The sequence below is a fragment of the Carassius gibelio genome, chromosome B21 (assembly GCF_023724105.1).
Source record: "Carassius gibelio isolate Cgi1373 ecotype wild population from Czech Republic chromosome B21, carGib1.2-hapl.c, whole genome shotgun sequence".
Classification (NCBI taxonomy): domain Eukaryota; kingdom Metazoa; phylum Chordata; class Actinopteri; order Cypriniformes; family Cyprinidae; genus Carassius; species Carassius gibelio.
In genome coordinates, this window is record NC_068416.1 from 1,461,787 (window position 1) to 1,478,020 (window position 16,234).

The 16,234-nt window shown below is 36.7% G+C and overlaps 1 protein-coding gene across 1 annotated transcript; it reads right to left on the reverse strand.

Moving 5' to 3' along the window:
- Positions 1–14,023: 14,023 nt before the first annotated feature.
- On the reverse strand, positions 14,024–14,653 carry LOC127985558 (trace amine-associated receptor 13c-like; the record flags this gene model as incomplete). The annotated part of the gene is made up of 1 exon (XM_052587610.1): positions 14,024–14,653. A coding segment is annotated over exon 1 (630 nt), but the record flags the coding sequence as incomplete, so codon positions are not given.
- Between the last annotated feature and the right edge of the window lie 1,581 nt (positions 14,654–16,234).

Sequence of the window (16,234 nt, forward strand, 5' to 3'; positions counted from 1 at the left end):
CCAAAGTTGGTATGCCTAATCTGAAGGCCTTTGCGATGTTAAATTGCGAAGCTTTTGAGTTTTCGTTAATGGGCGTGTCCGTGGTGGCCTGGCGAATTTCGATGATTCGCCATGAAACAGGAAGTTGCTATAACTCAGACATACAATGACCAATCTGCCCCAAACTTCACATGTTTGATGAGACTCCTGACCTGAACAGATTGACATGCCCATATTCAGTTATAGTCATAGCGCCACCTATTGGCAACAGGAAGTGACATATTTTACACTGCGATGAACTACTCCTAGAAATTTTATGACATCAATGTATTTTTTGTGGTCAGTCTAATCTAAAGGCCTGTGCGATGTTAAGTTGTGAAGATCTTGAGTTTTCGTTAAAAGGCGTGTCCATGGCGCTGTCACGAAGTTCGATGTCTCGCCATGGGAATAAAAGATGTTATAACTCAGGCATAAAATGTCCGATCTTCCCCAAACTTCACATGTGTGATAAGAGTCCTGGCCTGAACACATCTGAAGGCCAAAATTCCATCAGGTGTGGCAAAATGGCTCGATAGCGCCACCTATACACTTTCAACAGAGTGCGCCTCGAGCTATGTTTCACGTACATGTACAAAAATCGGTATACACATGTAACACACCAATACCTACAAAAAAGTCTCTTGGTACGAAATCCGAATCTCAACAGGAAGTCGGTTATTTAGAATTTTCTCTGCAAAACTGGCGTTGTTTTTGCCATTTTCAGGGGTTGTACTTTAACGAACTCCTCCTAGAGATTTATTCAGATCAACACCAAACCTGGTCAGTGTAATCTTAAGCCCTTTGCGATGTTAAATTGCGAAGATCTTTAGATTTCGTTAAAGGGCGTGTCCATGGTGGCCTGACAAATTTCGATGTTTCGCCATGAAAAAGGAAGTTGCTGTAACTCAGACATACAATGTCCAATCTGCCCCAAACTTCACATGTTAGATAAAACTTCTGCCCTTAACAGATCTACATGCCCACATTCAGTTATAGTCATAGCGCCACCTATTGGCAACAGGAAGTGACATGTTTTACGCTGCGACAAACTACTCCTATTATTTTTTTGAGATTAACATATATTTTGTGGTCAGTCTAATCTAAATGCCTGTGCAATGTTAACTTTTGGAGATCTTGAGTTTTTGTTAAAGGGCGTTTCCATGGCGCCATGACAAAATTTGATGTCTTGCCACAGCAAGAGAAGTTGTTGTAACTCAAGTATAAAATGTTCAGTCTTCCCCAAACTTCACATGTTTGATAAGAGTCCTGGCCTGAACACATCTGAAGGCCAATATTCCATTATAATGATAGCGCCACCTGCTGGCAACGGTAAGATTGGCACATATATGGGATATACTTTGATATATTCCACTTATATTTAGGACATTAAATGCATATTTCTCAACGTTCACCTTTTTACTAAAGCCACACGATGGCGGTGAGCCCGGGTGCGAGGGCCCGTTCATCGCTGCTTGCAGCTTTAATTAGGGCTCAAGCCTGGAGGGCGAGAGCCCTATTGTTTTCCTTAGGATTATTTGTTATTATTATTATTTATTATTATTATTTTTCTTCAAGGTTTCGGGGGCTTTTGGGGCCCTTAACATGCTTAAAAAGTCTTGAAAATTGGCACACACATTGGAACCTGCGGCCATTAGGGCTGGGCAGAGACTGATACACGGGCGTGGCACAGAGGCTCTACAGCGCCCCCTGGAATATGGAGGGCCATATATCATACATACTTGCACGTAGACGCGCGAAACTCGGTACACATATAGAACTCATCAATACAAACAACTTTCGTATTGCATATCATAGGCTCCGCCCAACAGGAAGTTGGCTATTTAGGGTTTATTATTCATATTTGTCGTCAAAGTTGTGGGGGCTTTTGGGGTCCTTAACATACTCAAAAACTCTTGAAAGTTTGCGCACACTTTGGAATCTGTGGCCTTAAGGAGCCTGCAGAGGCTGGGACCTGGGCGTGGCACAGGGGCTCTATGGCGCCCCCTGGAACACAGTCATAAATGTTGATGTATAGCTCACACATACTTGCACGTATTAATATGAAACTCAGTACACATATAGATCTCATCGTGCCGAACAACTTGCGTATTGCATGTTATAGGCTCCGCCCAACAGGAAGTCAGCTATTTAGAGTTATGTAAAAAGCGTATGCTCTGGAATTTGAAATACTTGTCATAGGTTTTTTACTCGATTGCCGCCAAACTCGGTCAACATGATCTCAAGACACTGGGGATGAAAAATTGCCAGGGGATTTTTGATATCTCAAACGGTTTGCTTGTGGCGAGGCGTTGAAATTATGGCGAGAAATGAGAAACAGGAAGTGTCTAATACCATCCACATACATTTCCTGATTTTAATCAAACTTCATCAGATTATTCTTTGTATGATGTCGATCGCATATATGTGACTATTAGGAGTCAAAGTTATAGCGCCACCAACTGGCAGCAGGAAGTGTGTCATTTTCAAAATGCTTTGTATTCAGCATCTTATTTTTACTCGATTTGCTTCAAACTTCATCAGAATAATGTTAAAACACAGCCTATATTAATCTGCTAGGGGGATATTGATATCTAAAAATATTGTTGCCGTGGCAACATGTCAAACTGGAATACTTCTCAGGTGATTTTAAGGCATATAACATACTTAGAATTTCATGAAATTCAGAACACATATCAGTATTTATGATAACTAGACACTGGCAAAAGTTCATAAGAGGGCGTGGAAGAGGCACTCTATAGCGCCACCTTTTGTCAAAAGTGGGGGGGTTAGTTTTAGCTACAGACACCAAACTCGGTACAAAAATTGTTCTTATCAAGATGGACAACTTTCTAATTCACAGTCATCAGCTACGATCAACAGGAAGTCAGCTATTTTGATTTGAATGTGGATTTTTTTTTACATTTAGCTGTGAATTAATGCATACTGCTCAGAGGAGAGTAACACTATACACACCAAACTTTGTCTACATGATGCCAAAACATTTTAAACAACTTAAATTGCCAAAGGATTTTGGATAGCTTGAACAGTTTTGTCGTGGTGATTTTTTTAAATGACAGTAAAAATGGAATTATTAATTGTCCTGCATTTTTAAATTCCAAACACTTCAAAACCTTTTTTCATACAAAAAAAAAAGTCATTCTGAGTAAATATGGATAGTTTCACGACTTTACAACACTGTATGGATAACAGAATATTAAAAAACTGTCAGACATTTCATCTCACTCTGTCCCTCTGTTTGAGTATTATGTGCTGAGACTTACATTGTCTGAGAGAAAATGCGCCCCTACAGGTTCAATTCCTGAAAGGGAAATTCGACTGAAAGGGAGGAGACTCTCTTTTAGTTTCATTTTTTAATCGGTTAAAATACAAATAAATACTTAGATTTAATTCACACTGACAAGCTAAACCAACATAAATGATTATTACCGGGTCAGGGCTCATTAATAATTGATGTGTGGTCAGTGATACGTGAGAAACACGAGAGATGAATCATCGCTCTGAGCATGAGCGTGTGGAATGACGAGCTCAGAAAAAAACAAGTTTATTCTTGTTTTATAGCTTTAACAAATAAAATATTAAAGCGATATCACACAATTCACCAATTAGAACACACCAAGAGCTAAATTCAGATGTTTATGAACTGTTTGTGTGAAAATGAAATATTCGCGGCTGCCTATCTGAAATCACTGCCTCCGATCAGCGCGTACAGTGTCACAAGTTCAAAACAAACGAATTTATTCTTGTTTAAGAGCTTTTTCAAATAAAATATTACCATAAATGCACACAATACACCCATTATAACACAAGAGCTAAATGCAGGTGTTTGTGACCCGTTTAAGTGTGCAAGACTATTTGAAAGCGCGACTGGCAGAATAACATATATCTCTCGAGCTGCAGGTTTCTGCCTTTCGTCGTACGAACGAACACATCAAGGACAAGATTATTTCAAAATACATAATAGCTTGGCGAATATAAACGAAAACAGCCACGTGGACATAAACTGTTGAGAAATAAATCTGAAGTGGATCTACTGGATTTTAATATTAAGTGACTGCATATACCAGCTGCTTCTGTCTTCAATTTTAATCTATATAAAAAATTAAACTCATTCATCTTGGCTGCTTTTTTAATATGTGTACGTATTTATTTATTATTTTGCTCTAACAAGACTTAATCTATATTTAATTAAATCAATTACATTTTATTTTACATTTGATTTGTCCATTTCTGCATCTAAACGCCTAAAAACCTAAAACATGCTCTAGTATACTATTGTTAGCAATTTCTATATCGTCCAATTTATCTGGTGTACACTTTTATTTTCATAATAAACTTGTTTGTTAGATTATACACAGTTACAGTGGTCTATAATAAATATTAACAGGTTTTATTCAAGCTGTTTAGAATGAATGCAGTAGGCTAATTTTTGTAAATGTAAATCCAAAAAAAAAAAAAAAAAAAAGTTTAAATAAATAAAAAACATTGGAAAAGAATAACTGTTGTACTTTTTTATACATTTTGTATAATTTTATAGTTTATGCATTATAGTTATAAAAACAAATAAATTTAGCCACTCACATAGAAATCTTAGGCCTTATCCTTTTTTGACAGTTTTAGGGATTTTTAAAAATCCTAAAAAACCTTATTTGTGCTGCAAATAATAATTTCAAATTAATTTGATACTGACCTCTGACATCCTGTGACATGATATTTATTTGAATTTACATAATTTCATGGATGTAACAGTAAATCAGTTCAGCTCACAGATCAAGACTAAGCTGTAATACAAGCAGAACTTTCACAAATGCTTGTAGGTCAATAAAATCATTACAAAACATTTACAAATCATTTAAGGGATTTGATAACACTGTAAAATAATGTCTAATTTGTTAACATTAGCAAATGCATTGATAACACTTTATAATAACTGCACTCATTAGTAAATAGTCAGTTCATTCTTTATAAAGCCTTGTCCCAATATTAATAGTCAGTAGTAAGCAGTTTATAAATACAGCTATAAATAGCTTGTTCTTGGTTTATAAGCACATTTATTAAAAAGGAGAGTAAAGGGTCAGTTATCTTCCTATGAAAAATAAATAAAATAAAAATAAACAAACAACAACACAGATTGATACAGAACTCAGAAATGTTATTGTGGATTTATGATAAACTCAGCCTGTAAATGAATTAATTCTCCTCCAAGAAGACACAAGTAGTTCACACCAAACTGTTTTAACATGAAGCCATATACTGAAGATGTTAAATTTCAAATGGGTTTAGGATACCTTAAATGGTGTGGCCATAGCGATTTATTAAAGTAACATAAAAAAATACAATAGTTATTTTACTATATCTTTAAAATGTTTAATTCCAACTATTCATAATTTTTTATATACGTAGAAGTCATCATTTGAAGGAAGCACAGTAAGTTTCATAGCTTTATCATTTTCAAGAGCCAGCATAAAATTAAAACTATCATAACTTATAAATCAAGCTGGCAATTCTTAGTACCAATAATGGCCACCAGATGGAGCTATAGGATTACTTTTAAATAATTATTGTAGAACCAAATATGATTTAAATCATTTATAGAAATCTTTCAAAGAAAAATAATATGAATTTTATGTATTTTACTGATAAAATGACCCTCACTTTATTAGAATAACAAGCTGAAGTATTGTGAACTGTATATTAAGAATAATTCTTTATAGGCTTTATGGACAGATAAGTTTTGAGTGACTCTTGAAGGATCAGCACCACATCCTCTTTTACCAGTTTAAAGAATGTATCTTACAGAACAGGTGCGGATGAATTTTGAATTGCTTGAATGGTTTTGTCGTGGTGATTTTTTGAAATAACAGTAAAATTAACCAGTAAATGTCTTTTATTTTTTTAAGTACAGCTTCTAAACACTTCAAAAAAAATGTACACATAGAAGACAAGTCATTCTGAGGAAATATGCATAGTTTCATGACTATACAACACTATATGGATGATAGAAAATTAAAAAACTATCATACATCTGATGTCACTCTGTCCCTCTGTCACTGTGGGTGATGTGTGTGTGTGTGTGTGTGTGTTAAGTGAATTAGGTGTGAAACTATCAGGGAGCATTTAGTCTCCAGTGCCAACATTTTACAGAACTGCCACTTTCCTGGAGTCTCAGAATTACAATGTGTCAGGTTCTGAGAAATCAAAGATTCCAAAAAATGATTTAATTAGAATACCATGAAGTATTGTGAAATACTATATATTAAGACTTTATATATAGGCTTTATGAACAGATTAGAGTGACTCGTGAAGGACCAGCACCACCTTCTCTTGTCCGATGGTTTGAGGAATATATCTTCCAGAATCCGGGATTAAGATTTAGGAGCTCATTTTTATTCCACCTCCTTTCCTGAAAGTCTGTCTTGCAGAATTGACTAAAAATGAATCTTCACATTAATTCCTAATTATTTTGCAATTATTTTTGTAAGTTCTTCTTGACCTGTTTTTTTTTTTTCTTCTTCTTTTCTGACCTCATGACCCAGTCAGCATTTTTGTACAATGGTCAAGTCTTAACTTATCCATTTCTGTATTGCATTTGTGTTTGATATTTCTCATGGGTATTACATAATTTTCGACTTTGAGTTAAAACAGTTTGAGTTAAAACTCTTTTTTAGCGCATTTCATCTGTAAAAGAAAACATGTCTAATAATTCTGCACATGAATATAAGGAGTTTTTCTCTTCCAGCTTTCCTGGACTATTGTATAGCACTCATAAATGATTAAATAAAAAATAATGGTAGTCATTAAGATTGATATGGTTTGGAATTGGTAAAATGTGCTTGGAAAAAAATCACAATAAAACAATGTTTTAATGTTTAAGTTTGGAATATTAACTGACATGAATGAATGCTATATAAATATTGTTCATGTTAACATAATGTTTATAAATGAAATCTTATTGTAAAGTGTTACTATATATATATATATATATATATATATATATATATATATATATATATATATATATATATATATGTTAGGGCCGGGACTCGATTAAAAAAATTAATCTAATTAATTAGAGGCTTTGTAATTAATTAATCGAAATTAATCGCATTTTAATCGCATATAAATATTTGACCTGAGAACAGTGAGAAGTAATTTTTTTTCACATGGATTTATAATATACCATTGAATAATGACTGAATACATAAGCTTAAGCAACAAAATATTGTTTATTTTTGTTCAACCAAGTGTAGCAGACCAGTGCAATTTTTGCCATGAAGTGTAGCAATAGCATATTTAGAAACAATTTAGAAATAGTACATTTCAGAAATTCAGGAAGCTTATAGGTGCTGGAACCTTCTGTAAAGAGTTTTTTAAGTAAAACACAATACTGTCAATTACATTCAGAACATTGGAAACACTGACTATTAGAAAACATCTCTCTGTTGCTTCAGAGGCCATAACATACTAAGTCCAACTCTCAATAACCTTGGCCAAAACAATAACGAGTTCAACATAAACTGTTGCACCAACAAAATAATATATAGTTCAACATAAAGTGTAAAGTCCACGCTAGCTGCTATATGTTTTGCGTTGAGGTGATACTTGAGGCTCGATGTGCTGCAGTGATATCATAGACAGTAGTGATATGCGAAGCGAACGCCAGTTGGTGCTTCAGTATAATCGGTCCGCCGAAACAAATCCAGTGAGAAACGTTCTGCGGTGCAAAAATAAGTTATTAAAAATGCGGGAATTTATTTTTCTGTAATTAATTAATCTTAGTTAACGCATTATTTTTTGTGTAATTAATTAATCTCAATTAACGCGTTAAAGTCCCGGCCCTAATATATATATATATATATATATATATATATATATATATATATATATATATATATATATATATATATATATATATATATATATATTGTTCTGTGAATGTGATTTTAAAGTCTAGATGATTCGGATTAACCCTTTAACCGCCATATCCTTTAAAACCTAACTGCCAGAGGGATATTGTGAATGCATGTGCCCGCTGGGCACAGTTTACCTGATGCCACCGGGGTGGCGATGGCATTGGTGGCTTGAGCCCGCCATCGCTGCTTGCAGCTATATTTAGGGCCCGAGCACCGAAGGTGTGAGGACCCTATTGTATCTGCTCTGTTTATTATTATTATTATTATTTTTCTTCTCCCCAATGAATCGCGTTTTTGAAGGCCTAAACATACTCAAAAAGTCAGGAAAATTTGCACACACCTCCGAACTGGTGAAAATTTACGTCTGATATGGGTTTCAGAAGTGGGCGTGGCAAAATGGCTCGACAGCGCCACCTATACATGTTCAGCGGTGTGCGCCTCGAGCTACGTTTCACGCACATGTCTGAAAATCGGTAAACACATGTAAGACACCAAGACCTACAAAAAAGACTCTTGGAGCAAAATTCTAAACCCAACAGGAAGTTGGTTATTTTTAATATTATGAGCAAATTTTTTGTCATTTTTGCCATTTCCATGCATTGTATTTTAACGAACTCCTCCTAGAGATTAATTCAGATCAACACCAAATTTGGTATGCCTAATCTAAAGGCCATTGAGATGTTAAATTGCGAAGATCTTGAGTTTTCGTTGAAGGGCGTGTCCGTGGCGGCCTGGCGAATTTTGATGATTCGCCATGAAAAATGAAGTAGCTATAACTCAGACATACAATGTCCAATCAGCCCCAAACTTCACATGTTTGATGTGACTCCAAACCTGAACAGATTGACATGCCCATATTCAGTTATAGTCATAGCGCCACCTATTGGCAACAGGAAGTGACATATTTTACGCTGTGATGAACTACTCCTAGAAATTTTTTGACATCAATGTCTTTTTTGTGGTCAGTCTAATCTAAAGGCCTGTGCGATGTTCAGTTGTGAAGATCTTGAGTTTTCGTTAAAAGGCGTGTCCACGGCGCCATGGCAAAGTTCGATGTCTCGCCATGGGAATAAAAGATGTTATAACTCAGGCATAAAATGTCCGATCTTCCCCAAACTTCACATGTGTGATAAGAGTCCTGGCCTGAACACATCTGAAGGCCAATATTCCATCGGGTATGGCAAAATGGCTCTATAGCGCCACCTATACACTTTCAACGGAGTGTGCCTCGAGCTATGTTTCACGTACATGTACAAAAATCGGTACACACATGTAACACACCAATACCTACAAAAAAGTATCTTGGTACGAAATCCGAATCCCAACAGGAAGTCGGTTATTTAGAATTTTCTCTGCAAAATTGGCGTTGTTTTTGCCATTTTCAGGGGTTGTACTTTAACGAACTCCTCCTAGAGATTTATTCAGATCAACACCAAACTTGGTCAGTGTAATCTAAAGGCCTTTGTGATGTTAAATTGCGAAGATCTTGAGGTTTCGTTAAAGGGCGTGTCCATGGTGGCCTGCCAAATTTCGATGTTTCGCCATGAAAAAGGAAGTTGCTGTAACTCAGACATACAATGTCCAATCTGCCCCAAACTTCACATGTTAGATAAGACTTCTGCCCTTAACAGATCTACATGCCCATTTTCAGTGATAGTCATAGCGCCACCTGCTGGCAACAGGAAGTGACATGTTTTAGGCTGCGACAAACTACTCCTAGAATTTTTTTGAGATTAAAGTATTTTTTGTATTCAGTCTAATCTAAAGGCCTGTGCAATTTTAACTTGTGGAGATCTTGAGTTTTTGTTAAAGGGCGTGTCCATGGCGCCATGACAAATTTTGATGTCTCGCCACAGCAAGAGAAGTTGTTGTAACTCAGGCATAATTTGTTCGATCTTCCCCAAACTTCACATGTTCGATGGGAGTCCTGCCCGGAACACATTTGAAGGGCCATATTCCATTATAATGATAGCACCACCTGCTGGCACCAGGAAGATTGGCACATGTGGAATAAATGTTGATATTTTCCACTTATATTTATGAGTTTGAATGCATATTTCTCACCGTTCACCAATTTACTAAGGCCACTCACTGCCGGTGAGCCCGGGTGCGAGGGCCCGTTCATCGCTGCTTGCAGCTTTAATTATTATTATTATATTCTTCTTCTTCTTCTCCCGAATGAATCGCATTTTTGAGGGCTTTAACATGCTCAAAAAGTCATGAAACTTTGCACACGGGTCAAACCTAGTGAAAATTTTCGTCTGATATAGGATTCAGAAGAGGGTGTGGCAAAATGGCTCGACAGCGCCACCTATACCAAGAAAATCAACAGCCTTCCAGCTATGTTTCACGTACATGCACGAAAATTGGCACACATATGTAACACACCAATACCTACAAAAAAGACTCTTGGAGCGAAATTCTAAACCCAACAGGAAGTCGGTTATTTTTAATATTATGAGCATATTTTGTGTAATTTTGGTCATTTCCATGTGTTGTATTTTAACGAACTCCTCCTAGAGATTTCTTCAAATCAACACCAAATTTGGTATGCCTAATCTAAAGGCCTTTGCGATGTTAAATTGCGAAGATCTTGAGTTTTCGTTGAAGGGCGTGTCCGTGGCGGCCTGGCGAATTTCGATGATTCGCCATGAAAAATGAAGTTGCTATAACTCACACATACAATGTCCAATCTGCTCCAAACTTCACATGTTGGATGAGATTCCGAACCTGAACAGATTGACATGCCCATATTCAGTTATAGTCATAGCGCCACCTATTGGCAACAGGAAGTGACATATTTTACGCTGCGACGAACTACTCCTAGAAATTTTATGACATCAGTGTCTTTTTTGTGGTCAGTCTAATCTAAAGGCCTGTGCGATGTTCAGTTGTGAAGATCTTGAGTTTTCGTTAAAAGGCTTGTTCATGGCGCCGCGACGAAGTTCGATGTCTCGCCATGGGAATAAAAGATGTTATAACTCAGGCATAAAATGTCCGATCTTCCCCAAACTTCACATGTGTGATAAGAGTCCTGACCTGAACAGATCTGCAGGCCAATATTCCACCGGGTGTGGCAGAATGGCTCTATAGCGCCACCTATACACTTTCAACGGAGTGCGCCTCGAGCTATGTTTCACGTACATGTACAAAAATTGGTACACACATGTAACACACCAATACCTACAAAAAAGTCTCTTGGTACGAAATCCGGATCCCAACAGGAAGTCGGTTATTTTGAATTTTCCCTTCAAAATTGGTGTTGTTTTTGCCATTTTCAGGGGTTGTACTTTAACGAACTCCTCCTAGAGATTTATTCAGATCAACACCAAACTTGGTCAGTGTAATCTAAAGCCCTTTGCGATAATAAATTGCGAAGGACTTGAGGTTTCGTTAAAGGGCGGGTCCATGGCGGCCTGACAAATTTCGATGTTTCGCCATGAAAAAGGAAGTTGCTGTAACTCAGACATACAGTGTCCAATCTGCCCCAAACTTCACATGTTGGATAAGACTCTTGACCTGAACAGATCTACATGCCAATATTCAGTTATAGTCATAGCGCCACCTATTGGCAACAGGAAGTTACATATTTTACACTGCGACAAACTACTCCTATAGTTTTTTTGAGATTAACATATATTTTGTGGTCAGTCTAATCTAAAGGCCTGTGCAATGTTAACTTTTGAAGATCTTGAGTTTTTGTTAAAGGGCGTTTCCATGGCGCCATGACAAAATTTGATGTCTTGCCACAGCAAGAGAAGTTATTGTAACTCAAGCATAAAATGTTCAATCTTCCCCAAACTTCACTTGTTTGATAAGAGTCCTTGCCTGAACACATCTGAAGACCAATATTCCATTATAATGATAGCGCCACCTGCTGGCAACGGTAAGATTGGCACATATATGGGATATACTTTGATATATTCCACTTATATTTAGGACATTAAATGCATATTTCTCAACGTTCACCTTTTTACTAAAGCCACACGATGGCGGTGAGCCCGGGTGCGAGGGCCCGTTCATCGCTGCTTGCAGCTTTAATATGGAATTGTATTCTGATCGTTTAACCTAACATTCGTCATCTGTTTTGTATTAGGAATCAAGACAGGTAAAAAATAAATATCATTCTATATAGATCATTGGAGCTAACTGACTCTTGCCGTATCCGGTCGGCAAAACAGCAAATTTCATTTGTTTCAATTGTCTTCTGTTTCCTCTTTTAGATAAAAACACAAGACTAAACCGTTCATTGTCATTCTATATAGATCTTTCAGATTTAGGTCTGGATGTCCATGCTACTATGATGTTGCCAATGCGTCAAAAAATATTTATCAAACGACAGTGCCCCCCCCCCACACACACACTGATGATCCAATGTCCCTCCAGTAGATCTGCTCTGACTCCGACTCTGTACCAGTCTCAAGAACAGTTGATCAGGGAGGCTCACAGAGAGCATCACAACCTGTGCTACGAGGATGAGGAGACTCAAGTCACTAGCCTCCTTCACCAGTAATGTAGATAACCCACATTATACACAGTTCCTATTCTGTAAAAAATTTAAACAAAAAGGAATTCTGGAAGAAAAGGCATTTTCTCGTGCAAATGCTGGCAAAAAGCTAGAGTACAGACCTTTGCTCTAGTAGCTCTGCGAATGCAACATCCTTCTCTCTTGTGAGTCAAACAAATATTTGCTACGTACACAAGGTCTCTTGAAGACAAAAAAAGAGGATGATGTGTATCCAATATACACATCGTCCACATGTAGCCAATGTCAAGTTCATTGTTGTTATTTCATTCATGCTTCAGACACCAGTCACGCTGACAGCTTTCCCATAGCGCTCTCTACAGGATACAGCGTGGGGTTCCCTTTCGAAAGGGAACTGGGCTTCCATACCACCTCAGCAGTGCCACAAACTTTTCACCTCCATCCCATGCCGAACTGACGTAGTAATTAAAGCAAAAGGAGCCCCTACCAAGTATTGAGTATATGTACAGTAAATTAACATGCTTTCCAGAAGGCCAACAAATCACTATTTTTATTATTATTATTGGTCTTATGAAGTATTCTTATTTGTTGAGTGAATTGGTGTTTTTTTTTTTTTAATGTGAGACAAAATCATCATAATTAAAAGAACCGAAGACTTCAAATATTTCAGAATATTATGACCCCTTTAATCCACTAAATTAATCCAAAGGTGGCATAGAAATATTAAATAATAAATAAAAGGAAAATTGTGTGAGCTTTGAAAACTAATCATAATTTTATCCTTTGTTTGGATCATAATATAAATCGGCCTACATTAGGTCATGTTTAGCAGTTAAAGTATTCATTTATTCACATCAGTTTATATGGAACAATAAATATTACTTCAACTTATGTACTTGAAAAGTTACAATACATGCGCACGCTGCATATAAATAGTGATTAAGTAGTGAATAGATAAATAGTGAAGTAAAAAGTGACATATAGATAATATAGAGTTTCCCAAAACAGTACCCAAATATCAAAGCTAGAGAGTTTAATCTTCCTGCTGATTGCACAGTTTGTCCAGAAGGTGATGTTTGACATGCTGTGAAAGTGAAACAACAATAATCTGGGGCCGTGGATGACCTTTGACAGCAAATGGGTTAAATTCTGACAAAACCTGCAACAGTTATGTAAAGTAGCAATGAAATTCGAATTCGAAATTGTTCTCAGAATGATAGCTTTATCAGTTTAATTAATGTTCTGTAAAAATATTGACCAGAGAGGATGCTGGCTGAAATATTTTCAGAGTTAAGGTGAGTTTAACTGTCTTTTTAAACCAGGGGTAAAATAAAGCATAGACCAAAGGATTCAGACCTGAGTTAATAAACAAGACCCATAATAAAACATTTGTAATTGTTGATGAAACTGCTGATATGGAATAAATATAGAACGGAATCCAACAAAGCAGATGAACTGTGACAATGATTCCTAATGTCAGAGCAGCTTTGCTCTCAGATTTCCTTCTCATTGAACCTTCATTTACACATTTGCCACCCTTCATCAGGGTGTTTATGGCTTTCACTTGCTGATGTACAACATAAAATATCTTCAGATATAAAATTATAATCACAGTACAAGGAAAAAGGAAAGACAAGAACAGATCAGTCATACTCCAGGCAAAGTTAGACATAAAGGGACACTCTCCATAACACCCATGTGTTCTGCTTGATGGATCTGTTGCGAAGGAAATATTGAATGCTGAAGACCACATCCAGCAGATACATATGATAATCAAAGTTTTAGTTGTAGTTATTTTTTTTTGGTACAGTAAAGGGTGACACACAGCCACATAACGATCAACAGCAATTAAAGTCAAATTATAAAGAGATGCTGAAATGAGCAGCCCTGTTAATGCCAAAAACAGTCCACAGAAAGTGTCTCCAAAGTACCAGCACATCTCAATCAGCCTCGTGGCCTCTATGGGCATCACAAATCCAACAAGCATGTCGGCAACAGCCAGAGAGAGAATGATGAGGTTGGTTGGAGTGTGAAGCTTCTTGAAGTGAGAGATGGAGATGATCACCAACAGGTTCAGAAACACAGTCCACACTGACAGCAATGAAAAAAAGATATACATGATATTGGATTCATGCCTGAAGTGTTTTCCCCAGATACATGATGAGTTGATGGCAGGAAAGCAGTACTGGATCTCATGATCCTCTGTCTCATAGACCATGTGTGAGCCTCCTCCTTTTAGGAGTTTGTTCTGCTTTCCTTACAGTACTTTCATTTATACAGTGTCTGGATCAAACTGACCAACCCATCTACCGCCCACTCTGATTTTGCATAAAGACATTTAATTATTTGTTGTATGTATTAATTTATTTACACAGTAGTCTGTTCAACAGCTCATAATAATGGTTTTGGTAAAATTTTAGAATAGGGAATACTTATTCAACATTAACTATGACTTTCCCCTCAATAAGCTCCTAATTCACTGTTTATTGATAGTTAGTAAGGTAGTTGTTAAATTTAGGTGTTGGGTAGGATTAGTGAAGTAGATGTTATTGTCCATAGAAAACCCTCAAATATACAGTTAAGTTTTAAAACACATCATCATTCTGAAGACAGAGTTGTACCCAATTTGAAAATGAGGAAACGGGTAAATATCGATAGGTGAGTATGCATGCAAAATACTTCCATTATAATCGTTTCGACCTGTGTGTTAAAAGGAAAAAAGTATGCATAGCAAAATACAGACCCTCAGATGAGAAACATCTGGAAACGTACAGGTGGGCCTTGTTCTTTACCCTTTTCTTTAGGGAGGAATCGAATTGTATGCATAATGAAAACTCTATGAAATGTATAGAACACGCCTTACCCTGTATAAACAGAAAAAAACTATATAAAAGGAAAAGCTGAATAACAATCAGGAACTCTTTGAAATAAAGTCTACTTTTCTTGAACCAAAACCAAGACTGAGTTTGATTCTTCAGATCAGCGGCAGATATTTTGGCACCTCATGGGACTGGAAAAGAGCAGCAGAATGGAGGACCACTTTTGGACTCACTGACGAGTAACATTAACAACGGTGGCCACCATAAAATAAGGTAAACATTTTTGCTTATATAACAAGAGTGTGTTGCTTGCCGTTGTTAGGATCTGCTCTTCCAAATGTAGAAATAAATGATTAAATAAATAAATAAAAAATGATTTTTTTTTATTCCAGAAGAAATAACTGCATGCACATATTTTGTTTATTGTTAGGAAAGCCTTGACAAGAGACCTAAATTGAAACTGAATGGTGTAGGCAGAAATACATTGCATGCAATGGTCTGTGTTTATTGTAGACTGGGCCAAAAAGGGATGGCAAAAAGCATGAAGCACATATAGCAAGAAAGCGCACAAAATTCAACAGATACCACTGGGCATGAATCCCTGCTGGGCACCGATTTATTTACTGAGTTGAGGGAGATTTTCAGTAAAAGAGCGAGAGCACAGCAGGTCACTCAGGAAGAGGGTAGTGTTTCGTCTGAGACTGTGTCTGTATGCATGTCTTTGTGAGTGAAGGTGAGTATTTTAATAAACAAATAAATTCCATATTGGGTAGGTAAGAGCTGCGAACCCCTCCCATCACTTAAATGTGGATTGACATAGATGGACACAGCTCTTGCCACACCAAGAGGTATGGCGATGTGGTATGAATAGTGAGCCCTATGAATAATGGGACATAGAATGAAAGCATTAGCCTTGTCTGAATGAAGGAATTAGAAGGAGTGAATGTGTTTAGGAAAATAGTTTAGATAAAATTTGAATC